Here is a 26,919-nt window from a genome sequence, read left to right as displayed (position 1 = left end):
CCCGAGGTTTACAGCAGTCCGTTTTTATTTTTATTATGTTTAGTTTTTATTATGTTTTACTTCAAGAACAGTGGCATTACCATGCTACATGTAAAAGAATGTGTTATAGTATATGGTGATATGGTGATGCTATAGATTCTTATGTTACCATAACAATTCCATGTTTTTTGTAAATGGTACCGAACCACGTTTATGTCAAAAACCAACGCATTATCTTGCTACATATATCAGAACATGCTACTACTCTACCATAGTAAAAATTTTGACATGGCACAATGGTGACACTGAGGTTTTTTGACATGTTTTCATGTTGATGCCACACTAGGAAAGGAGGAGTGTGTCCAATTCAGTGGCTAAGTCTGACAAACGTTCCAAAATCAGTCAGGTTTATGTTGGTATTGTATGAGGGATGCAATACCTTCATGATGAACTTCAGACCTGGCCAAACAACCAACAATACAGTTCAAATAAATGTCAAATATTCATCAGAAATCTATATGGAAGATTCCCAGCCAGCAGTGAATTTATAAAGAGGATACAGAGATCTCTTCAGAGCGTAATATAGACACTGTCTCTTTCCTGTTGTTTTTCTTTCAGCGCTCTTTCCTCACTGTGGAACTCTGTGTCAGAAGATGGTCCAACCTCATGTGCCCAACTCTTTCCATCACTCTCTCTTTGTGTGTACGGAATATAGGTCACCTCATATAACTGTAGCCTCAACTTATAGAGTGCAAACAGGCATGTAAGTGCAAGCATGCGCACACAATCGCACATACACACACACTCAATGGCTGGTCACAGATGACCAGAAAAAAAAAAAAACACAACAAGAAAGATGTATGGGCTTTCATGCTGTGTGTGTGTGTGTGTGTGTGTGTGTGTGTGTGTGTGTGTGTGTGTGTGTGTGTGTGTGTGTGTGTGTGTGTGTGTCAAGTCAAGTCAAATCAAATATATTTATATAGCGCTTTTCACAATACAGATTGTATCAAAGCTGCTTCACAGTATCAATCAAAACAACTTAACAGTGTTTGTTTATTACTGAAAAAGACATCCAAGTTTGGTAGAGCTGATCAGTGGTATGATGGGTCATTTAATTTGAATATCCCCAACTGAGCAAGCCAAAGGCAACAGTGGCAAGGAACCGAAAAACTCCATCAAGTGACCCGATGGTGTCCTAAAACTCCATCAGATGACCCAATGGAGAAAAAAAACCTTGGGAGAACCCAGGCTCAGTCGGGGCCAGTTCTCATCTGGCGTTTATGAAGTAGAGGCCGAATTTACAGTAACTGTAAGATAAAAAATGTATATGAATGCCTGGCTAAATAGATGCGTCTTTAGTCTAGTTTTAAACTGGGAGAACGAGTCTGAGCAACGAACAATATCAGGAAGGCTATTCCAGAGCTTCGGAGCTAAATGTGAAAATGCTCTCCCTCCTTTGGTGGATCTGGATATCCTAGGAATGACCAGAAGCCTCAAATTTAGTGATCTTAAAGAGCGCGGTGGATTATAGGGCGATAGAAGACCCTTTAAATAGACTGGAGCTAAACCATTTGGAGCTTTATAAGTCAAAAGCAAGACCTTGTAATTAATACGGAACTTTATAGGTAACCAATGAAGTGATGATAGAATCGGTGTTAAATGATCATATTTTCTTGATCTAGTAAGAACTCTAGCGGCTGCATTTTGGACTAACTGTAGCTTGTTTATTGAAGATGCAGGACAACCAGCAAATAAAGCATTACAGTAATCTAGTCTCGAGGTCATGAATGCATGAACTAACTTTTCTGCATCAGAGACTGATAGCATATTACGTAGCTTAGCAATGTTTCTAAGGTGGAAAAAGGCTGTTTTTGTAACATATGAAATATGCTTTTCAAAAGACAGGTTGCAGTCTAGTGTAACACCCAGGTCTTTTACTGTAGCGGATAAAGTAAAAGGGCATCCTAATATGTTAAAGTCGTGCTGTGAAAGGTTTTGTGGACGGTTTTTAGAACCGATAAGTATTACCTCTGTCTTGTCTGGATTTAATAAAAGAAAATTACGCGTCATCCAATCTTTTATATCTTTAACACGATCTGTCAATTTAGATAATTTAGCGTATTCATCTGGCCATGATGAAATATATATTTGAGTGTCATCGGCATAACAATGGAAACTAATTCCATGTTTCCTTAGAATATTACCAAGTGGAAGCATATATATTGAGAATAATAAAGGGCCTAACACAGATCCCTGCGGCACTCCATAGTTTGCCGAAGTTATGAGCGATTTTTCTCCATTGAAGTAGACGAAATGGTAGCAGTCAGATAAGTATGACCTGAACCAGCTTAATGCTTGTCCTTGAACACCAGTGTAATTTTGTAGTCGATCTAAGAGTATTGAGTGATCTATAGTATCGAACGCAGCACTAAGATCAAGTAAAACTAGTACTGAGATGCAGCCTTGGTCCGAAGCTAAAAGTAAATCATTTGTGATTCTAACAAGCGCAGTTTCAGTGCTATGATGTGGCCTGAATCCAGACTGAAACTTTTCATAGATGTCGTTTTCTTGCAAGAAAGAGCCGAGTTGAGCAGACACAACTTTTTCTAATATTTTTGACATGAATGGAAGATTTGAGATGGGTCTGTAATTTGCTAGGTTATTGTGGTTTCTTAATAAGAGATTTTATAACTGCCAGCTTGAACGTTCTTGGAACATGACCTAAAGATAAAGATGAGTTAATAATATTGAGAAGAAGCTCTTCCACTATAGGTAACACTTCTTTCAATAGTTTAGTTGGTATAGGATTAGGATCTAATAAACATGTTGTTGTTTTAGATGAAGTGATAAGTTTATTTAACTCTTTTTGTTCTATGGTTGTAAAGCATTGTAATTGTTCTTGCGGGGTGATAATTGCGGCTGAATTATAAGGCGCGAGCAAAGATTGAGCGTTTACGATTATGATTCTGATGCTTTCAATTTTCTCGGTGAAGAAGTTCATGAAATCATTACTACTAAATTGTAACGAGGTATTTTGTTCAGACGAGGTCTGTTTATTTGTTTGTCTAGCCACAGTATTAAGTGTCTATTCTCAAGTGTGTGTCTGTATATATATGGGATACTGCCTCTACGGCCCCCACGAGGAAAACGGCTTAATAAACAGACTAAATAATGTCTTATTAAACATCTAAAAATGCAGAAAAGTTCGTGTAAGGATTAAAGGTTGCATCAGCGATTTCAGGCCCAAAAAAGGCCCAAACATAAATGATCACATTCATCTAATCTTTCCTAACGATCCGCTGCCCGCCCCATAAGCAGGCCGTCAAAAAAAACGCGTCTCTGTAGGCAGCCTAGGCTCTGAGATCTGCACACAAAAACAATTGGTTTCACCAACCACTCAAAACCAAAATTAACGAGCGCAAAACCTCACAACACCCACCCCCTGTCGGTGATTGGTTGGAACACTGTTTATTTTGGTTTTAAGTGGTTGGTGAAACCAATTGTTTTTGTGTGCAGATCTCCGTTTTTTTGACGGCCTGCTTATGGGGCGGGCAGCTAGCGGATCGTTTGGAATTGCGAATTTGGACAATCGCGCTCAGATTGAGTAAAAGGCAACCGTGCCTAGTGCGAGTACGCCCTACATCTAACATTTTTCCCCACAGCATTTTTTTCTCCCTTTTGTGGGTCTGTGGACCAAGTTCTAAAATACCTGCTTTAAGGGATAGGGTTATTTATAATTACCATAAATTCAAAACAATAGAAGGTTATGGCATGTCCTCATTTAGACAGCCAAGCACATGTATATGCATGCATAAATGTCAGTATTTCTTACAACCCTTACCAATGTGCCCAGACCGCAATGTATACATGTCTACACACAAAAGCCTGCTGTGGCTTTCTGAAAAATATATATGCTTCAGGGTAGTGACACGTTAAAGCAAGGCAGCATCTGGAGAGCAGAGCAGGACACACAGAACGTGAACACACACACACTCATGTAACTCCTGGCCAACAGCCTTGCTCACAGCTATAAAACGGTTAGAGATTCGGGGAAGGCCCTGGCTTGCACAGCTCGTGGAGGATATACAACCTTAAGTGCACAGAATCGCTGCAGCTACAGGAGGGGTCGCCAGTAACCTCTGTGACCTTACAGAACCCTGTGACCTGCACAATGCCACTGAGGACAATGCTGCTTGTGCAATGCAATTAAATGTTGTCATTCATAATATTAAATTAAATACGTAAATTAATGTATAGAAATGAAAATGAAAATGAACTTATCTGTACCGAAAGACCCTTTAATAACCCACCTGGATGATTAGGAGAGTTCAGATTAGAGGACTGCTGGAAGCTTGAACCAATGAGATTGGACGGTCTGTGAGACGGGGTCCGGTCAACATTGTCCTGAAGAAAAAGAAAGGGAGGAGGTCAGACAGTTCAACGGCCATACGCGTGTACATGAGAGTTACGTGGTTTTCACAAGAGGCGTCTATTCTCACCCAAGCTTACATCCTACATGCATCGGGGTCAGAGGTCACCCTTCTGCCGGAACTCGACTCTCTCGTGAACGTGTGTACGGCCATAGCCGGAAGCCAGTGATTATAGTGTATAAAGTTTTAAATATGGATATTTTTCTTACAAAAACCCATCGCTTCTCCTCAGAAGGCATCTAACCCACTGGAGTCGTATGGACTACTTTTATGATGGATGGATGCGCTCTTTGGAACTTCAAAAACTCGGGCACTTTTCAATGCCATTACAAAGCTGGAAAGAGCCAGGATATTATTTAATATAACTCCGACTGTGTTCGGCTGAAAGAAGAAAGTCAAATACACCAGGGATGACTCGAGGGCGAGTAAATTATGGGATAATTTCCATTTTTGGGTGAACTAATCCTTTAATATGCTGTACCTGCTGCTGTCTTGTGTCATTAATGTTAACTAAAGTACAAAAAAAAAAAACTACTGAAATCTGCTCTTGACTGAATAACTTATGTAGCTTTAATAGAATTAACTTATATTTAAATGTATACACTATAGTTAAGGGTGCTCCGATTGATCGGTCGCCGATCATAATCGGCCGATAATTGCTTTGGGATGTGTGATCGGCGGTCTCTATAAAGGCCGATCCAGAAAAGCCGATCAGATGACGCAAAACTCGCGAGACAATTTTTTACGCCCTGGTAAAAATGGCTTTACCGGTCTGGCAATTCTACAACAGGGCTCTCAAGTGTCAAGCATTGAGCGTGCCAGTCACTCATTTCGGTCTTTTGTCACGCTCTCCCGCCATACATTGTATTTCTCACGCTGAAAAACTATTTGTAATATATTTAATATGCCGCAGCGGCCAAAACTCTGGCCGCGCCGCTCTCACTGTGGAACCGGCATGAATCAAGCCGGTGTTGGTGTTGCCAACACCAAGCCGGTGTCCTCTGGTGTTGTTCGTCGAGCTACACAATAGCCAATCAGAAAATAGCACTATTGTATCTGGGTAAGATTTAACGCAACAACCAATGACAAAAATGTATCCAGTGTGCTGTGCACTTTACTACCTGTGGTCCTTTAAGTGTATTAGAAAAACTGATGGCTGACTGACTCAAAACTTTATTTTGGCTATAGCCTTTTTTGTGGCTGTTTTTAGTTTAAAGTAGTCTAAAGCTAAATTTAAAGACTCAGATGTTCTGTCTTTTATTAATTTTATTTTATATTCTACAGGAAAGTTGTGTGTCAAGCCCTAAGCTGCTCCCAATAACCAAGCTGCTATGTTAATACATGTTGCTTGCAAATAAATACACAGGTGTCAATTCATTATGCATTGTCTTCTCTTAAATGTAATACTTAATGTACATTGTTGTTAAATATAGTTTAATAAGTAATGCTACATGATAAAAAGAACTCTTCAAATAGACCCTGTAATCGGTGATCGGTGATCGGTATCGGGTGATACGGCTTCCAGTAATCGGCGATCGGTGATCGGCCCCAAAAATCCTGATCGGAGCACCCCTAACTATAGTATTTAATACCTGAATACTGTTATTTATGAAATCTGTTTATTTTACATTTTCAATTCACATTTATTAGTATAGAGCTTTTCACAGGCAGGCAGGCAGGGAGGGAAGGAAGGAAGGAAGGAAGGAAGGAAGGAAGGAAGGAAGGAAGGAAGGAAGGAAGGAAGGAAGGAAGGAAGGAAGGAAGGAAGGAAGGAAGGAAGGAAGGAAGGAAGGAAGGAAGGAAGGAAGGAAGGAAGGAAGGAAGGAAGGAAGGAAGGAAGGAAGGAAGGAAGGAAGGAAGGAAGGAAGGAAGGAAGGAAGGAAGGAAGGAAGGAAGGAAGGAAGGAAGGAAGGAAGGAAGGAAGGAAGGAAGGATGATCTATTCCTTTAATGTTCTGGTTTACATCTTAGTTATAACTTGGAAATAAGGCAAATACTGCAATGTAAACCTGATCATAAATAATACATCAAATAGGTTATTTATTGGAAAAAGTCAAATAACATGTTGATTTATATGTGCATAACCTTAAACGAACTGATACCAATGGACAAATACAGTATATCTTATGCTGCATGTGGAGATAGGTACTGAATGCCTAAACAAAATCAATGTATTTGGCAGTAGTAATTACATGCACATATTTGTGTGTGTGTATAGTCGATAAACATAAAACGAAGAACAAAAAAGGCAAACTATGCACACAGCAATGGCTCTAGTGCTCTCAAACCACACACAATATCACACCATATATTTCAAAGCAGAATGTACAAAGCTAGAAGGAGTAGTCCAAGAAAAAGAAAATAATAAAGCCACATTTTTAATTTCCAGTTTTCTAGGAAACCTAAGAACATGGAAGCCGAGTTTCCAGGAACTAGCCTCTGCCAGAGGTCCCCATGCTCTCTTCTCTCCCTGCCTTCTTTCTATTTCTCTCTTCTGCTCTCTCTTCACGCTGCACCAAGCCAGCCGGCTCTCAGAAAGGAGAAAAACATCTATAAAAACAGGAAGGGATATTTACAGCTCTGAGAAAGCTTTTCTAATGCTTTAGCCAGCATACTGTTAATCTTCCACAGTGTTAAAAGACCAAAAAAAGTCAATAAATGCTGCTCGCCGACACCAACAGAAAGTGTTCAGTTTATATCCTCTCATTTAAGTGGGGTTTAATCTTGGCCATATTACTTCAAATTCAAAATTTAAAGGCTATTTACATACTTTTTACTCTCCTCGAAGGGAGTACAAAAGTGGAACGCACCAGGATCTATATAACAGGGGATGACCGAGGAATGCGAGAGGGTGTGTGTGTATGTGTGTGTTGTACTTGGACAGGCTCCAAGCCTTGTGTCCGTTATGTAAACCTTAACCCCCCAGCTGATTCCACAGGGCAACAAAGGCACTGAATTTCCTAGAAAGGCAGGTCATTAGGGGTGGGGGAAAAAATCGATTCTTAGATGCATCGCGATGCGGACGTGGACGATTCTGAATCGATTCACAATTGTCAAAAATCGATTTTCAAAAAATAAATAATTTTTTTTTAGATATATATTTATAATAACGTAATATTGACGGAACGCGAAAGACGGAACTCTGAAGCGCGGAAGTGCAGTGGCCGGTCCGTCTGTGGCGTGCACATAACAGACGCGGACGCGATGGCTGAGCGCCAAATCCAAACACCCTCCTCGTTAAAAGCTGACGTGTGGAAATATTTTGGCTTCTGAAGTTGAAGGGGGAAAGGAGCTGGACAAGAGCCACACTAGTTGTAAGCTTTGTAGAGTAAAACTAAAATATTTCGGAAACAAGACACATGAAGCCAAATGACACGTTTCCAGCCAGAGGAGGTAAAACACTCGGCTGTAACGTTACCGGTCGTTGTTATATTATTAATTTACTACAAATATGCTGCTGCTAGTTCAGACACACATGTATTTTCCTGTTGGTTCTTTGCAATGTTAATAAAATATATTGTACGTTAATTCTTTATGGGTCATTACTTTGTACTTTTAAAGCAAAGTATTTATAGTCACACACACACAAAAAAGATTCTGATAATCGATTTAGCATCGAATCGCAGCCCTCTGAATCGTAATCGAATCGAATCGTGAGGTGCCTAGAGATTCCCACCCCTACAGGTCATGTGACCCTTGCAGAACCTAGGCTATTAACAAAGAGTGGTTAGAAAGCCAAAGCATTTAGGAGTTGACCTCTGACCTCGACAGCTACAACTTGGCCATTCTAGGCGCTGCTGTGATATACAAACGCATTGACGAACATAAACAACTACTCAACTTTCCCATTTGGCTCTTGGTGAGCAGACACCCCGCTATAAACCTGAAACACAACTCCAAGTCTCCATTTGACCTATGACCTCTGACCCTAATCTTCATCCTCATTAACTACAAGCAACTTAAGACTTGCAACTCTCCACATAACTTCCCTAACCTTAACTAAAGAAGAGGAATAACAGATGACACAGACTGACTGAACACAATTTGCAGCAAAAATACTCTAGATTAAAGATTCAAACTAAGAGATAAACTTCAGATAAGAATAAATATTGAGAAAGACAGGAAAGGAAGAAAAGAAAAAGATTCGGGCCAGGTGCCTGTGGCTCTGTGAAACCCCCTGCAGAGAGGGCTGCACCCCTGCCTTCACTGTATACACTGATGCTCTGCCAGGTTCACAAGCACCAGCCACTTTATAGGAGACCCGGGTGGGGGCAGGGGCAGGGGCAGGGAAAAGGGGGGAGGGTCTGAGAGAAAGGAATAGTTTGTGAAAGGGATGGGTAGTTTATAAGGTCAAACGAAAGGAAAGGAATGATATTAGAAAGAGAGAGAAGATAAGGAGAGTCAAATATAGAGAGAGGCCTGACTGTGCACCCCTGGTATAAATAGCAACAGCCGCCACTTTGCATGTCAGCTGTGTGGCACCATGGCAATGCCATGGCGACGAAAGGCATGCGGACATGCCACAGAACCCTTGGGAACCGCTGCGCTGAATAGATGGTTCAGGAGGATTTGTGCATGTGTGTGTGAGCATTCGGGTTTTACATGCATATTCTGCTTGAGATATTACAGCACGGTCAAGAAACACTGACACAGTGCCCTGCTGAACTTGAAAGCTCTGTAGACTCCAGAGCTCTACAACTACACTAGAGTATACCTGGTAGTTTGGATGGTGGAGGAAGTAGTCTGGGCATCCAGCTAAGGCCATGATCAGAATCGCCGCAATTGATGTGAGCCGTCAAATGCACCTCCAAAACCCCAGTGCAACAGCCTGAGAGAAGGACAGAGAGAGAATTGGTTCATATCGAAAATATCTTGAATCTCAGTTGGGATCAGCACTAAAAACAAAAACAGTGGTTGTCACATTTGTGTTCATTCACCAATCAGTGTTTTTTTGTATGTTTTTTTTATGAATCTTTTAAGCAAATTACATGCACTGACATGCATTTTTTTTTTTTCTTTGAAGGATATGCCAGCTTTCCTGCCTTCAAGACTGACTATAGCACCTTAGAGAACATTAGAGTTCAAGTTGTAAAGGAAAATTTCATTTACTGGAAAGTGGAAACTGAATCAGTGAGCCATTAATGAACAACTCAGTTGAGTGAATGATTCGAGGTCAATCATAAGACAAAAGATTTACTTGTCACTACCTACTGGTGTAACAATGCAACCTGCAGAAAGAGTCACTCATGAACAATTCAGTGAACTAAGCTGAACAAATCTTTTTGATGAAGACATTCAAAAGATTCAAATCACTAAGATAACTCTAATATTTCTAATTCTAATATTTTCCCAGGAGAAACCTTATTAAAATGCCCGCTAGTGTACTTTCTGAATAAGAATGTTGCCTAATATAATTTAAAGCGGGACATTCCAATTAAATATGCTTTAGTTTATAGTCTTAGACTATAAAGACTTACAAAAATTGCATAAAGGCAAATCTTCCCCTTTCAATTAATATACATGGGTAAAAAATTATATAAACTTCATTAATTCTTAGTATTTGGTTATGTCGTCTTTAATGTTAATAACAGAAAATCTCAAGCAACAATGAACTCCACAAGTTTGTGTAAAACCAGATGATCATGTTATCCAGCATTATCCAAAGATATTTTTGTGCTCGAATGGAAGCAATAAAACTGTACAAAATTTGCATTTCAACTCATTCCTATGCTCCCGCAAGGCACCTTATAGTAGTGGTCGGCCAATATAAATTTTTTTTAATGGTCAATACCGATATCTTAGAGAGAAGGGTGGCTTATATATGTATCTAAATCACAAATTTAAAGATTTAAAAACGCATGCATTACAATTGCCGAAATTAAGTTTATATATATTTTACTTAATATTCACAAAAAAATAAATAATAATTAAAATGAAACCAATTCAACTTGATAAAAAATAAATCTGTAAAATAAACAGGCTTATAGTTAGGGTGGCAACTTCTTGATTCAGTAAACCTACCATAGTATTTTTCAAAAATAAAGACTAAAGACTAGACAAGGGGAACCAACAGAGCGAATCTTTCTTTTTTTTTTCAAATAAAGACAAGGTAACACTAATTTTACATACAGCACACAATGAACATGACATGAATATGACAGTTGCCAACTGGATATAGCGCAGCATAGTTTGAAATCAAGGGTTTAAAGTTTGTCAATCATGCATCTCAGTGACAGCTGTACTCTCATGACCGCATTGAATAATTTGTTATATTTATATAGTGCTTTTCTGAGTACTCAAAGCACTTTACATATGGAAGGGGGGAATCGGTCTCAGATGCAAAATAGTTAGTTTATGCATTCATGACCTCTAAACTGCATTACTAGCTGGTTGTCCTGCATCCTCAAAAAGAAAGCTACAATTAATCCAAAATGCAGCTGCTAGAGTTTTTACCAGGTCAAGAAAATACGACCATAACACAAATTTTATCATCACTACACTGTTTACCTATTATGTTCCATATCGATTACAAAGTATTAGACCTTCTATAACCCTACAATCCATCATGCTCTTTAAGGTCACAAGACTCTGGGTTTCTGGCAGTACCAAGGATATCAAAGTCCACTAAAGAGTCCACTAATGTCTGGAATACCTTTCCTAATAACGTTCGGGGCTCAGACTCACTCTGCAGTTTAAATCTAGATTAAAGACGCATCTTTTTAGCCGAGCATTTAATGCATCTCATAAGCTTGTACTCCAGTTAGATCAGATCAAATACACATGATTATCTTTGCTTAATGTTATGAACAGCAGCTAATTATTTTCAAATTGCCCATCCAGAGATAACTAGAGTATGTCAGTTCTGATTTGGATCCAGACTCTTACGAAGACTTCAGATGACCCAACAACACCTGTGAAGATGTGTTTCCAACTCCTGCAAGGACTTCAGATGACACAAACTTTAAATCCACATGTACCAATGCTAGATTTCTATATATTATAATCATTATGTTGACAAATAGTAATTACTGCCTTAAAATATACATTGTTAGCTAACTGCGTGATTTGTAGCATTGCTGAAATACGCAGCATCAACCTGGATGATGCGACGGCAGCCATATTGCGTCAGAACGCCCACCACACACCACACACCACCTTATTGGTGGAGAGGAGACAGTGTGATGAAGCCAATCAGTATAAGGGGATAATTAGGAGGCCATGATGATGGACAGAAGCCGATGGGCAAATTTGGCCGGATGCTGGGGTTAAACCCTTAACTCTTTTAAAAAGACATCCTGGGATTTTTTTATGTCAAGACCTCGATTTAACGTCTCATCCGAAGGACGGCGCTTTTTGACAGTATAGTGGCGTTATAGGTGTTAGGACCCACACAGACCACAGAGTGAGCAACCCATGCTGGCCTCACTCACGTTACGCACACACATTCATGCAGGCTACAAATGGACACCTCAGAAGATCTCACAGCTGGATTCGACAAAGCCTGAAAGGTTTGCAAAATTAATTATTTATTAGATATTTTCTAAGACTTGTTTAAATTATATAAATGCGCATTTGCTGAATGCTGACAGTAGATGAGATAGGGACTTTAAGCTGACTTAAACATTCTGTTACTAATAACTAATACTTTGTCTACGGTTTAATTTTTTTGTTTAACAGTTCTATCTAATGAAGTATTAGACAGAACTGTTAAATAGAGACAGTAAACTAATGAAGACAGAGAATGGAAGCACTTTGTGCTCAGGTGCTAACGTTCTCAGCGTAGTCAAAATAAAAGTCCCCCTTCCCGTCCCCATAACGGTCGACCACTTTCTATAGATCTAATCATGTGGTGTGTGTGTGGTAAAACTTAATCTGCTGCTGCTGATAAGGATATGGGCAGTTTGTGAGTGACTGTAATACTTTGTCTGCTGTAGCACTTTGACAGCCAGCTTGTTTGACACAGCATACTACATGACAGCAGGGCCGTCGCTAGTGGGGTGAGAGGTGGTGACAATTATAGGGGCCCCCGCTGCCCAGGGGGCCTCACAAAATCCAGCAGTTATACTATTTAGGCCCCTGTAGTATGAATAATTATAATATTTATATTAGTTGTATGCCTGAGATTTAAATGAAAACCACAAAAACGTGCAATTTGGGTAAATATTTTTCCAAATATCTGCTTCTCTTACCTCCATAAAAATGGTTTAGTCCGACCTAAAGTATTTATTAATTATTCAGTCAGAGTCAGTGACAAACATCAGATGGACCCAATAAAAGTGTAAGTCCCACCCCAGCTCGTGAACAGAACCAATCAGAGTTGAGGCGGCAGCCTGAAGTTAACGATGAACTTGGTGGAAGAGCAGGAGACTAACTGACTGAAAAATGTCGGGGAAAAGAAAACATAAATCAGGGAACCAGAAATGCCAGGAAAAGACGGAGAGGGAGGCAAGGAGAGTGGTTGTATCCCAGTCGATCAAGACGTTCTTAAAGACCGGTTATATATTGTTATTTCGCTGGGAATTAGAAAACTTCCGTCTACAGTCTGCCGTGTACAGTCATTTTTTATTATCGGTGCGCGCCGCAATCGACCGAATGATTACGTGGTCTAAATTCCTGTCTTTTTACACTATTGTAACTAGAGAGTTTAAAAAAAATGACACGAGTCACGACGCACTGCATTATGCATCTGACCTGCCCGCTGATGATATTTAAAACATCGAGAAAACACGAATACAACATATTCGCTTTATTTAATAATATTACCAGTTCCATATTATCTTTATTAAAAAATAAGACAATGAATGGTTTTATTTTTTTGAATTAGACTGCATTCTTGTCAATTTCTAAATGTTTACTTTTTGATTTATGAATTATAACAGACTGATGGGGAGAAAAAATTATTACTTTTTAAAAATTGGTTTTATTATTATTTAACAATTTCTTGCTTTTTTGTTAGTTTTTATTAGTTGTAATTTTTATATAAACATTTAACTTTTAAAATAAAGGTTTACAACAACATCACCATCTTCTGTTATGTGGGCCTCCATGTTCATCTGTTGTACAGTATATGATATTGGTGGAGGGTGGTGGGGGCCCACATCAATATTTTTTCAGGGGGCCCCGAATCCTCTAGCTACGGCCCTGCATGACAGAATCTACTACTTAAAGTAGCACTTCACCATTTCAATCTTATCTGGAGAGAGAGATGGGGACTGTGCTGTAGTAGTAGAGCTTAAAAAGGGAAGCAGGAAGAAAATGGATTGGAAAAAAATTAAAGAAAGATCTGGAGAAAGAGAAAGAGTGAAATGGTGTTTGGATTTCAATCCCGGAATATATTGATCCAACATGCTTGGAAGCACAAAAGCACTTTTTGACAGGGTAGCCTACTTTAGCATTGAATAAAAGTCCAAACTGAGGAACAGTAAGCCCAAACGTGTGGTGCTGAAAGCTGGACTCCTGGCTCATCTCTGGAGCAGCTGAATAGCATGATCACGGCACCGAAACCTCAAATTAACAGCATTGAAAGACCGCTCAGGCCCGCTACGCATCAATGGCCAAGCTCATTATACTGACAGAGAAGAAAAGCGACACACATTCACCACGCACATTCACACAGAGACGCTGGCTGATGATTGAGACCACACTCTTAGGTCGTCTCTATTAGGCCAGCAAAGTTCAATCAGGTACATTTTTAAAAAATGACTAGTAGGTTTCCCTGAAAAGACTACTTGGCTAATCTTGAGGAAGCCCATAAAATTGGGCTTATCAGGCAAATTACGCAGTTCTTGTGTTCAAAAACAGACTATTAATAAGACTTAGACTATAACACTTATTATAACACTTATGATTTGAATGCGTTTGGTTGTAGCAGGAGCCCCCCCTCATTATAGGGGATGAATTTAAGACACAAAAGTTTTCCAATGCACACTGTCGACCATTGCTACTTGAAAAGACGTCTTGCATGTGTTTAAAGAACATGGTTTTGTCTAAAACATCTGGACACTAAACCTCATTTCATAATCTGAAAAACCACAACAACAATGAAGTCAGTTTTAACAGCAAATACTGGTGAAACTTGTGAAATCGCCATGGTTGAGGTTTTAAAGCTTGTGTGAAATCCAGGTCCATGACAAATCGACTTTCCATAACTGCCTCTGTGCTTTTTAAGTTCACAAAGGTTCATTCTCTGCATCGTCTGGTGATTGGGAGAATGAAGAGACAGGGGCCTAAACTTGATGTTGAAATCCATTGCAAAAAATAAAATAAAAGAGACTTTCGAAGTTCAAATGGCTCCAGTTCATTTATCTTCACCTCCCATAGTTCTGAGTGCTGATTGACAGAGGCTCTATTGTTTCAGTTACGTAACCCAACCTGTTATTGTCAAGATATCAGACACTATATAAAGCTGCCACATACCGATATGGTCCACCAGTGTTTTGGGTAGAGCTCTGCACAAGAACCAACAAGAACCGCTGTGTATAGAGCAAAGCACAACCAGACTCGATAATGAGAAATATACACAAAACTGTTACGGGGGAATTTCATTGTTTAGAGATGGGTGAAATGCTTGATGTGCCACGGTCTTATCAGTAGAGGCAAATTAAGTGGCCGGGTGAATGTATCCCACCATTGCCTCTCATGTTTTCTGAGGAATTTCAAGGCCTAGAGAATCCCGTCCTCTGCCTCCCTAGAGTATGCACATAAACACAGGTCAAGTGCCCCTTTTCCTTTAGAGAAGAGTTGCACCATTCTTTCTGGACTGCTCAATTAGGAGAACAAGAAAACCAGTCAGTCTAAAACCTACTTTCTTTTCTTACATCAAGAGTCACCCACCACCATCATTGGTTGGGAAATCCTGTAGAGAAAGGACAGGCATTGTGAATATTGCCCTTCGCAATGTCAACCAGGTCAAATGGATCCAAAAAAGACAAGATAAAGATACCTTGAGCTTTATGTCTACAGCAACTTTGGCTATTCTAAATGCAAACAAGTGCTGTAACGTTTGCTGGGAAATGCCAGGATGCCTCATCCACCTCCTCTTTACATCGTAGTTGTACGGGGTTACAGCTGGGCTAATCAATAGGATGGCGTGAAAAATGGTACATATGTGTAGAATTCGGTGACTTCAATATCCACGTGGATGATAATGCCTCAGAAAGAAACATGCAAGTCTTTTAGCTCTAGTCACAGCAGTGTATCTGTCCGTTATGTAAAGTCCAATGACTAATAGACCAGTTGGAGTCTATTAGCCAGTAACTGATAAATGGCCAATATTATGTCTAAAAAGACTAAAAATAAAAGACTATAAGAGTAAATAAACTGTTTTAAATGCTACAGGTGATAGCATAGAATAAAGATATAAGTAGTAAGACAAAATGGATATTCGCTAAATATTATATTTAAAAGTGTTATTAAATTATTCATGTTTTTTAAGATTAACTTTAAAGCTGCAGCCCGGTGTTTTTCCTCTGTCGCCATCTCTGTTCGAAATCTGCAATTGCAGTCATTCGCGGAATTATCAACTTTACGTGAGTTGTGCTTCGACACCCTCGACACGGCACAGAGCGGATGAACACAATGTTTGAGGAGACTGTCAGTCACCGCGCCGGTGTGGATACTGGCATTCAGAATCACAGATTATTCTTTTTGGAAGTATGACCAACATAAGAATTTTCACTGGAAAATGTCATCTGAACTATTAAGAAACATCTTAATAGATGACTTTTGTAACTTTTGTTCTGGTTCTGACATTGCAGTAAATCGTGCTGATTAAATCTAGCAATCGCTTATAAGTTATCATATCACGCAAAACCGTGCAAATTATACTTTGTTCTCAAATTGTTAATGTTAACAACGTCAGCATTGCGTGACTACATGTAATGTCCTTCCGATATGTTTCCTTGTTTTCGCATGGGCCGGTTGCAGTCTCTTGTTTTCTGTAGCCACTCCGAAGTCCGAACAAAGTCTTTTGCATTTTACAGCGGGTGAGTCTCCAGTTGTCACTGGTGATTGTCGTTTGAACCTTTCTGGATCCGCCATCAAATTGATAAGTTTAATTATATCAAGTGCTGTGAGAAAAGGCTATAAATCTCCACCTCCAGCATCCTCACACTCATAGCCTACTAGCCTAGACTCCTCCTTTACCGTTTTGAATCGAGCTAAGGCAAGCAGATAGTTTTGAACACTGGCTGGTTATGTATTTTCTCAAATATGTATTTTGGATAATTTTTAACCCCAAAAAAGCTACGGACTGCAGCTTTAAGTCAGCGTTAGATGGCATCAAAGGAAATTAGGTGTGGGCGATATGACCAAAATCTTATTTCACAATAGAAGATATTTTATTTCACGATAACGATCACTATAGTTATTTTTTTGTAATTAAAAATAGGAACTAAGGGGCTGTTTACACAACACCGGTTTCAACTAAAAACGTCAAACTTTTTATGTGTTTTGGCCGTTCGTTTACACAAAGTTTTTGAAAACGATCTCCGTGTAAACAACAAAAACGCGAATCTCTGAAGACGATGACGTCATGCACATGCGTATTATTACGTGTTAAATCTATAGTGTTTCATCACCATCTAATGGCCTGGCAGCAGAACACAGCGGATCTGTGTGAATGGGGATCGTTTTGACAATGGTGTCGTCTGTGCGCGGAAAACTCAAAGGAAAAACTTCTCCGTTTTAAGCATATCGTTGTCATGTAAACGTACCCAAAGTAGCAAAATACAAACAATAGAACAAATACAACAGAGCAAATATAGAAATTAAAGTTTAACAAATGTATAATCAATGTAAAAATCTGAATTATAAAATGTAAAAATAAGATTCCACTGTACGAATTACGGTAAATGTAAATGTTATTCTTATTAAACATACAAAAGTTATTCCGTCAAGAGCACTGAGTGGTTTTCTCTTTGTCTTTTGTTGTTTGATTAACATTGATGACAAACAGCAGCGAGTATATTAGGCTATTTCAATGCACATTAAAACAGCATGCACAGATCTAATATACTAACACACATCAGGTTTTTACGGTTTACGTTAACTTAAGAAATCAGTGTGTTTAAGTGAATACTCACCAAAAAGTTGATTTTTTTTTTATTTTACATGCGAAAAAGAACTGAATTAAGTATCACATGCCGTCTGAGAGGTGGTTTTCTGCACACACGAAACACACTGTGACAGTCAATACGAGCACAGCACTGAGGTGTTTTTTCAGTTGCTTATTGCACTAAACTCTTTTTAACATCATGTCCTGCTCTTTATTTTGCTATTCATGTGCATTTCATCACTCTAAAGTGTTAATAACTTATAACTGTGATACAAGGATATATTTAAATATAAACAATATAGTAAAATCTTTAACGACAGACACTTATTATCATCGCCAAACTATATATTGTCATACCACCCAGCCATAAGGGTAATCTATCGTACATTATTAGCCAAGATTGTATAATAAAACTATACTGGTTGCTATACTGACAGATAAAATAAAACTTCAGCAACTGAAAATATTTGGCCAAAAACAGCAATAAAACATCATTTTTGGTTTTGGCCGAAATAGTTTTGGATAGCCAAATATGTTGACTGAAAAAAAGTATTTAATTAGCACTTCTCTGATGATGCATTTAAAACGTGGATAAGGTACAACAGCTAAACATATCAGCAGTGTAAACGCACTTCACTGAACCAAAAATTATGTTCTAGAGTAGAACCATGTAAAATTTGTTAGGCTGAAATATCGAGTTCAATTATAAGAATTTATTTACAGATAGTTTATTTTAATTTCTTGACAAAATAAGTTAATATCTGCTTTAGTGTTTAGTAAAAAAAAAAAATGTTGATACATCACTGATTTCTGAGAGACTACAGCCACTCTCTGAAGTCCCTAAAACATATCCAAGTAAAAATAGAAAATACCAATACAACTTGAACCTTCCAAGACTTCGAAGTGTCTCTCACTCCACCCAAAACCTTGAAGGAATGTTGCCTGAAGACGAGACCCATTTTCTAACACATCAAGCTATGTTGGTTATTGGCCGATATATAGCATTTTTTTAATCTGTTATTGACCAATACTAAATATATATTGTTTATATATTGATTACATTTATAATAGTAATCCTGCCTAATAAGGTGATTCGGGTTAAAGGTCAACATGATTTGATTAAAAAAATAGAAGTTAAACAAAAAAGGTTAAGCTTTGGCTGTGAATGGGAAAAAGTTAGAGCAGTGCATTGTGTCGTATTGGCTTGCGTGGAGGATCTATAGGCTTTGGAAGCCAGCAGAGGTACGGTGGGGGGATCAAAAGAGCTACTGCCCTGTGACGGAGTGGCGGTCCATCGGAGGCAGCTGGGTATGTGTGTGTTCCAAGAAAATCAGGTCAGAATCTTTCTAACATGGACCACCCGTGTGATCACACACAAACAAAAGAGCTAGCGAGAAAAAGAAAAATCAGACTGGAGACAGACTGAAGCGCAATGCAAACCAACACGAGTTCCCACTAACTGTCCATGCGAGCCAGTGGAGTATGATGGGTTGGATGACAGTCCATGTGTAGTTTTAGTGCACTCTTGCTCTAAATAAACTGGCTTTGGATTGACCGAAACCACTTTTGTATAGACTTCAGCAACTCTGACCAAAACAAACACAATGGGTCTGGATCAGTCACCAATGGTTAAATTAAGAGCACATGTAACATACTCTCCCTTTCTAAACCTTTGCACTTTTGCTTATTCTCTCTTTCCCCCTAAAGACACTAGGTGGCCAATGCTAATAATAATGCATACACTACTCTTACACATTTTTTCTCTCTCTATCTATCTTTTTTTTCTTTTCTTAGCAAGCTAACTGCTGTTTCACAGGACTGCAGAGTACATTCTGATTTGTTTATTTTTAGGATGAAATTGAACACTTACATTTGGTGCTAAAGATTGAGGGAACAGTCAAATAAAGTAGGATGGTGGGAGACAACATCCGAGAGACTAGATGATATAAAGAAAGATATAAAGAAGGAAAATGAGGAAACTGCCTATACTTTCATCCACAAAAAAAATTCAATAAAGATGAAAACGTCTTGCCGTTTGGATGCCTCAAACCACTGTCAGTGTAAATAACCTTCACATTAAGATACTGTATATCTCAAACACCCAACTATATAACTAATTTATTGACTATAAATATACTATACTAACATGTCACCTTGGCTTAAAGACAGTGCCCAAAAATATGGGGATAAGTGAAGTAAGGAACAATCTGTGCCATCTGAACAAGAATATGTTGACTAGCTTGATGTTATCAAGATTCTCCTTATTCTTACCTCCCTTAGTGAGCACTAGGTATATGTATTTGTGAACTAAAATGACATTAAATTGAACTCTCTAGCCCTGGAGGCGGCAATTTGGAGTTGTCGTCTTGCTTCATTTCATTCTGCAGAATCTCTGCCAAATAAAACCCACACATTTAGTTGAGGTGTAGGTGTGAGTGTGAGTGTGAGTGTGAGTGTGAGTGTGAGTGTGAGTGTGAGTGTGAGTGTGAGTGTGAGAGAGAGAGAGAGAGAGAGAGAGAGAGAGAGAGAGAGAGAGAGAGAGAGAGAGAGAGAGAGAGAGAGAGAGAGAGAGAGAGAGAGAGAGAGAGAGAGAGAGAGAGAGAGAGAGAGAAACTCATATATGTGTGCCTGAACATGCCTTTTAAAATCCAACCCCTGCACTCGGCCAGTCTATTGTTAGAGAACCACCAAACAACTTCCCTTCCTTCCTTGACAAAAGAAAAAAGATACACCTCCTTTGTGTTAGCGCGTGTGGAAGAAGGAGAGAGTTCTCGCACAAGAATATTACATAACTTTTCTGGACAATATCTTTGGGCAATTGTTTGAAATGAAAGACAGCTCATTTGCATTTGTGGCACATGAAAAAAAAACATTTATTTGCACAATCCCATAATGTAAGATAATGTTGTAGTCTAATAGCACACTGTAGCAAAGACTTACAGACTTCTTAAAGGGACTTTGACTGTACAATGGATGTATGGAAGCTTGTTTCCGCCAAAGAATATATATTTTTTTTTAAATCTGACTTTTTATCTCAGAATTGCATGATATAAAGTCGCAACTGCGAGACAATTTTTGTTTTAGACAATAACAAACAAATGTAGACAATAGAGTTCTCACAATTCGGAGAAAAGAAGTCAGAACTGCAAGATATAAACTCGCAATTGGAAGAAAAAAAATCAGAATTGAGAGTTTATATCTCGCAATTCTGACTTTACCATGCAATAGAGAGTTTAAATCTTGTAATTCTGACTTTAAAACATGCAATAGTTTATTTAACGAGTTTATATCGTTCAATTCTGAGGAAAAAAGTCAGAATTGCAAAATGTAAACTTGCAATTATCTTTTAAAATGTTTTATTCTGTGGCGGAAAACAAGCTTCCTTTTTTTCTTTTTTCCTGAAACTCCTCTCATATTAGAACTGTTATCTTAAAACCAAATCTAAAAGTCAGAAACAGAAAAGTTAAACTTTTTTTTCAAGGTGGAAAAATTTAGAAGAAATGTGCCATTTCTGCATCAAAATTTAGAAAGGGAATCATAGGAATTTCCAAAAAATCATGTCAGATTTCAAAATAAATCAAACAAAATAAAAGTGATGCAATCATTCAAAAGGTGTGCTACATAGACTTTTTAAAGATGGCATAAATGCAATCCAATAATTGTTCCTATACATTAAACATAAAAATACTAAACAAACGTGGTAACATAAAATTACATTCATTCATTCATAATGACAACTAGTCAGTAACACACTCATGCACGTCCCCGCAATAACACACTAACTTTTCTCGATTCTTTACGATACCGATGAAAGTAACAACTGTTCAGCAAGTAATATTCAGATTAATTCAATAACCACTCCAAACGATTCATCTACTTTTGAATCAGTAGCCTACAGAAACCGGCTCATAAGGAGTCATTCGCTCTGGAATCTGACTACACCAATGGCGCCCCTATGAAGCTGATTCGCTAAAAAAAAAAAAAGAACTGGCTCATGAGAGTCTTTGGTTCGTAAATATGAGAGATGGGCAATTCGGTCCTGGAGGACCACTCTCCTCCAGAGTTTAGCTCCAACTCTAATCAAACACACCTGAACAAGCAAGTCAATGTCTTCAGGATTGAAAGTTACAGGTGAGTTTTCATCAGTGTTGGAGCTAAACTCTGCAGGACCCTCCAGGACTAAAGTTAACCCAGTCGTGCTTGAATGTTTCTGATTGACTAACATGAAAGGAACCGGCTCCCAGGAGTCATTCATGTGGCGAGCTAGACTACATTGGTTGCTCTCTATGTTTTTATCTCACTACAAAGAAAGCCATTCGCACGGACTACTCTGGTGTTTCGCGATGTTTTTGCAGTAGCGGTGCTAAATTGCGCGTTGAAACGGTCAGTGGGCTACATGTAAGTTATCCGTATCGGCGGAAGAATGCACGTCCGATAACCGTTAATCAAACATGAAAATCACATCATATGACAATCATTCGGTTCCAGTAATTTGTTTTAAAATATATCCATTTCTCAAATCCCAACCGTAAAAAAGAAAACTTCACAGTAAGACCTAGGACTATAAATACGATCTAAAAATACACCGACTCTTGAAGTTGTTTGTAAACACGCCTGCGCAAAGTTTACCGGTTTATTGGCAGCAGACCCGACTCTATTCGAGACCGTTTCACTCACAAAACCTATATCTGTGCAAGTTTACTTCAAGTCGACCTTATTGCAAATGTAAGTTACTCGTTTGTTGACGGGTATGTTTTGTAAATTCCATACAAAACACTTTATAAATTCATGTTCCTAAATTATATCCCCATATGGTATCTCTAGATATAGCATGAGCACGAAACCATATGTTCTCAACACATTCATCCAAACAATCTGGTATGCTACTCACCTCCAAACTGGCAATCTTCACGAGAAAAAAGAACGGAGAAGTTGATTTAAAGGGAGGGTGTTTAACTGGATTGTTTTCTGTACACGTTGGAATGACAAACTGTGCACAGGGTTAAACGTTTTCCTTGTGATCCCGCATGTTGTACGAGGTTAGAGCCGCGTCCGCACAAGTTGTGCTCAGCTGACTGCTTCAAACACACGAGGGTGACGAACTCTTCCAGCCCCGCCCCCTCTTAGCACAAGACACACCTCCTATGTTACAACCCGCCTACTTTAACCCATTGTTCTAAAATTCAGGGGTAGACCTTTAGGATTATCTACGACTGGTTGTCTAATTGTGCTAGGATGTGCAACACATCATGAGGAATAGCACATCTTCTAAATAAGAAAAGGAGCTTACTATCAGGAAGAATTTAAACCTTCCAGTACAATGTAAAAACGTGGTGTAGCACATCTTACGGTAGACTTAAAGTAATGAAATCAAAATTGACAAGTCTTTTATTTTATGGAATATTGTTTATTAAAAATTATTTATGAGTGCACATTATTATTTTTGTAAAATTCATGTAGCCTACCTCATAATTTTGAATTAAAATAGCTTCCCCTCCCTCTTGCAATGACATCTCTTTTCTGATGACGTGTTTCCCTGCACAAGGGCGGTACAACCTGTCACTCACATGAGATCACAATGGGCTCTATGCACGGCGGTATTTCCGGTGAAGGTCTAAGGATGCTGGATTACTTCCGCCGATCGTAGAGTCCAATGCTATACCGAGAATTTAAATTGGTTTTTATACTCTATTGCTATACTAAAGAAACGTTAGTCACAAAAACAGACAAAACAGACATTTTGTTTATGCTTCTGTGTTTATTATATTAAATAAACATAACTATATATAAAATTACATCTAAACGTATTAAAGTTTCGTTTCAAAGACGAGAGGACAGTAAATTTTGAAGACTCATAATCCCGTTTTCCTCGGTTTTCCTCCGCTTTAAATCTCCCCAACCGGAAACGCAAGAGCATCCTTGCGTCAAACGCGGAAGGATGAAAAACCTCGTTACAACCGAGGTATGCAGCAAAGCATTTGTGAAGCCTCAACACGCACAACCTTGAGGCGGATGGGCTACAACAGCAGAAGACCCCACTGGGTACCACTCATCTCCACTACAAATAGGAAAAAGAGGCTACAATTTGCAAGAGCTCACCAAAATTGGACAGTTGAAGACTGGAAAAATGTTGCCTGGTCTGATGAGTCTCTATTTCTGTTGAGACATTCAGATGGTAGAGTCAGAATTTGGCGTAAACAGAATGAGAACATGGATCCATCATGCCTTGTTACCACTGTGCAGGCTGGTGGTGGTGGTGTAATGGTGTGGGGGATGTTTTCTTGGCAGACTTTAGGCCCCTTAGTGCCAGTTGGGCATCATTTAAATGCCACGGCCTAACTGAGCATTGTTTCTGACCATGTCCATCCCTTTATGGCCACCATGTACCCATCCTCTGATGGCTACTTCCAGCAGGATAATGCACCATGTCACAAAGCTCGAATCATTTCAAATTGGTTTCTTGAACATGACAATGAGTTCACTGTACTAAAATGGCCCCCACAGTCACCAGATCTCAACCCAATAGAGCATCTTTGGGATGTGGTGGAACGGGAGCTTCGTGCCCTGGATGTGCATCCCACAAATCTCCATCAACTGCAAGATGCTATCCTATCAATATGGGCCAACATTTCTAAAGAATGCTTTCACCACCTTGCTGAATCAATGCCACGTAGAATTAAGGCAGTTCTGAAGGCGAAAGGGGGTCAAACACAGTATTAGTATGGTGTTCCTATAATCCTTTAGGTGAGTGTAAATGTTTTCATATTATCGAGCTTGTTATCAAAAGCACAAGCACACCTGCGTGTTTTACAGTATTTAACCAAGAGACTATCACTGTTCTAAGAAATGCATAGTCAATATTTTATAAATATAGTAATTATAGTCTTAATTAGCTTTGGCCAATCATCAAACGAATCACAGACTATACTCTTCAGCACAATGGTAACCCCAAAAATTTAGACATACCAGAAAAACCTTTTAAATTCCAAAATAATAGAACATTAAACACTAACATATCTTCCACTTAATTTTAACATTTACTCTCCTTTCAGAAGTCAGTCAGAAGCAAAGCATGCTGGGAACTAGAAATCTGTTGTAACTCATTCCATGAATGTGTGTGTATATGTGTGTGAACATACATTCACATTTATATGGGAACATCTATGTGCTATATATGTACACAATAAAGTATAAACTTTATGAATATAACATGTAATGCTATTTTTGTCTTCATTTATACATACTTTATATTCTTTAATAGCAATACATGGTCAATGCATATATTGCAGTATATTGATCAATATAAGCACTAGTTTCCCATATATGGAAATGTATTATGTAATTGATATATCGCATTATATTTTGCAGTATATTCCCATATATTTTTGTTGCCTAAGGATAAATCCAATAGAGCAGCTTTGGGATGTCGAGAAGCAAGGTGTTACTAATAAAGTGGCCGGTGAGTGTATTTATTTCGAAAAATATAACAGACCTTTGAGCAACGTTTGTTTAAACATAGGGTTAGGTCATCATTGGTATGAATTATATGCTTGCCCCCCACAATAAAAAATACAGAACTTTGAATATAAAACTAAGTATTTAAATATCATCTTAATAGGAGATACAGAGTGACAACTGATATTTACTGTATATACATTTTTATGTAAATTAATGTAAATAGTCTGTTATACTATTATATAAATCTCACTGATTTACATTACAAGCTATCAGAATTTCATATTACTTTTTGAACATATAAATAACCAATTGCACATGCCTCTGAATAAAAATGTATATATTTTTTTCTTCCTCAAGCATGTGCTCTAAATTCTTACTATAGGGGCCATAAAATCCTGAAGTATAAACTAATCAGCCACAACATGAAAACCACCTGCCTAATATTGTGTAGATCCCCATGGTGCCATCGTGCCAAAACCGCTCTTATGCGTCAAGGCATGGATTCCACAAGACCTCTTAAGGCGTCCTGTTGTATCTAGCACCAAGACATTAGCAGCAGATCCTTTAAGTCCTGCAAGTTGCGAGGTTGGGCCTCCATGGATTGAATTTGTTGGTGGGGCTCAACTGCATTGAGATCTTGAAAATTTAGAGGCCAAGGCAAAACTCCTTAAGCTCAAATTTTCATCAAACCATTCCGATCAATTTTTGCAGTGTGGCAGGGTGCATTATCCTGCTGAAAGTGGCCACTGACATCAGGGAACATCGTTGCAAAGAAGGGGTGTATCTTTAGATAGGTGGTGTGTGTCAAAGTAATATCCACATGAATGCTAGGACCCAGGATTTCCCAGACCATAACACTGCCTCTGCTTGCCTGACTAATAAACGGCGCACACCTGATCTAAAAACCGAAAAGGTGATTTATCAAACCAGGTAACCTTCTTTCACTGCTTCATGGTCCAGATCTGACTCTCAGCTATGCATTGCAGCCCCATACGAAGCACTGTGTGTTCTCACACCTTTCTATCGTGGGCAGCATTACTTGTTTCAGCCCTTTGAGCTACGGTAGCTCTTCTGTGTGATTGTACAGTATAGCATTCGCTCCCCATGTGCATCCATGAGTCTTGGGCACCCATGACCCTGATGCCTGTTTGGTTGTCCTTCTTTGAGCCACTTTTGTTAGGTACTAACCACTGCATACTGGGAACACCCCACAAGACATAACGTTTTGAAGATGTTCTGACCCAGTTATCTAGCCGTCATTATTTGGTCCTTGACAAAGTCGCTCAGATCTTTTTGCTTCCCCATTTTTCCTGATTTCCACACATGACATTCAAGAATATATCCCACACATTGACAGGTGCCATTGCCTGGATTGGACACCCCTAAAGGTCAAAGGGTTAGTTCACCCAAAAATGAAAATTCTGTCAGTAATTATTCACCCTCATGTTGTTCCAACCCCGTAAGACTTTCGTTCATCTTCGGAACACAAATTAAGATATTTTTTATTAAATCTGAGAGCTGGATCACTCCTCCATATAGGCTTCTTCAGGGATCAAAACTGACCGGCCCAAAAGTTATGAAAGACATCGTTAAATAGTCCGAGTGACTAAAGTGGCTCAATCTTAAGTTTATCAAGCGACGAGAATACTTTTTGTGCGCAAAAAAAAATAAAAAAAATAACGACTTTATTCAACTAATCATTTCCTTCTCTGTGGGCCGTGATATTTCACGTAGTGAAACTACGCAAAGCTTCTAGGTTGTACGTCACGCATCACACACATGACCAGGGTCGGCCAATAGTGAGCCTGCGTGTGACGTGCAACCTAGAAGCTTTGCGCAATATCACTATGTGAAATATCACGGCCGTACAGAGAAGGAAATGATTAGTTGAATAAAGTAAAGTCGTTATTTTTGTTTGTTTTTTGCGCACAAAAAGTATTCTCGTCGCTTGATAAACTTAAGGTTGAGCCACGGTAGTCACTCGGACTATTTTAACGAT

The 26,919-nt window shown here is 38.8% G+C and overlaps 1 protein-coding gene across 1 annotated transcript in view; it reads right to left on the bottom strand.

The window, feature by feature from the left end:
• The window catches only part of grb10a (growth factor receptor-bound protein 10a), a 68,174-nt gene extending 45,628 nt beyond the window's left edge, over positions 1-22,546 (bottom strand). The window contains exons 1-3 of the mRNA XM_056241528.1: positions 22,354-22,546; positions 9,123-9,236; positions 4,290-4,383 (exon numbers count right to left, since the gene is read on the bottom strand). Of these exons, the coding sequence (XP_056097503.1) occupies positions 4,290-4,383; positions 9,123-9,173 (145 nt within the window). The 5' untranslated portion in view covers positions 9,174-9,236; positions 22,354-22,546. The remainder of the gene's footprint in view (positions 1-4,289; positions 4,384-9,122; positions 9,237-22,353) is intronic.
• Positions 22,547-26,919: the final 4,373 nt, after the last annotated feature.

This window comes from Rhinichthys klamathensis, unplaced genomic scaffold (assembly GCF_029890125.1).
Source record: "Rhinichthys klamathensis goyatoka isolate OS25496 unplaced genomic scaffold, OSU_Roscu_1.1 h1tg000653l_1, whole genome shotgun sequence".
In the NCBI taxonomy this organism is placed as follows: domain Eukaryota; kingdom Metazoa; phylum Chordata; class Actinopteri; order Cypriniformes; family Leuciscidae; genus Rhinichthys; species Rhinichthys klamathensis.
Note: the sequence above shows the minus strand (reverse complement) of the source record. Positions and strands in the feature narration are given on the sequence as shown.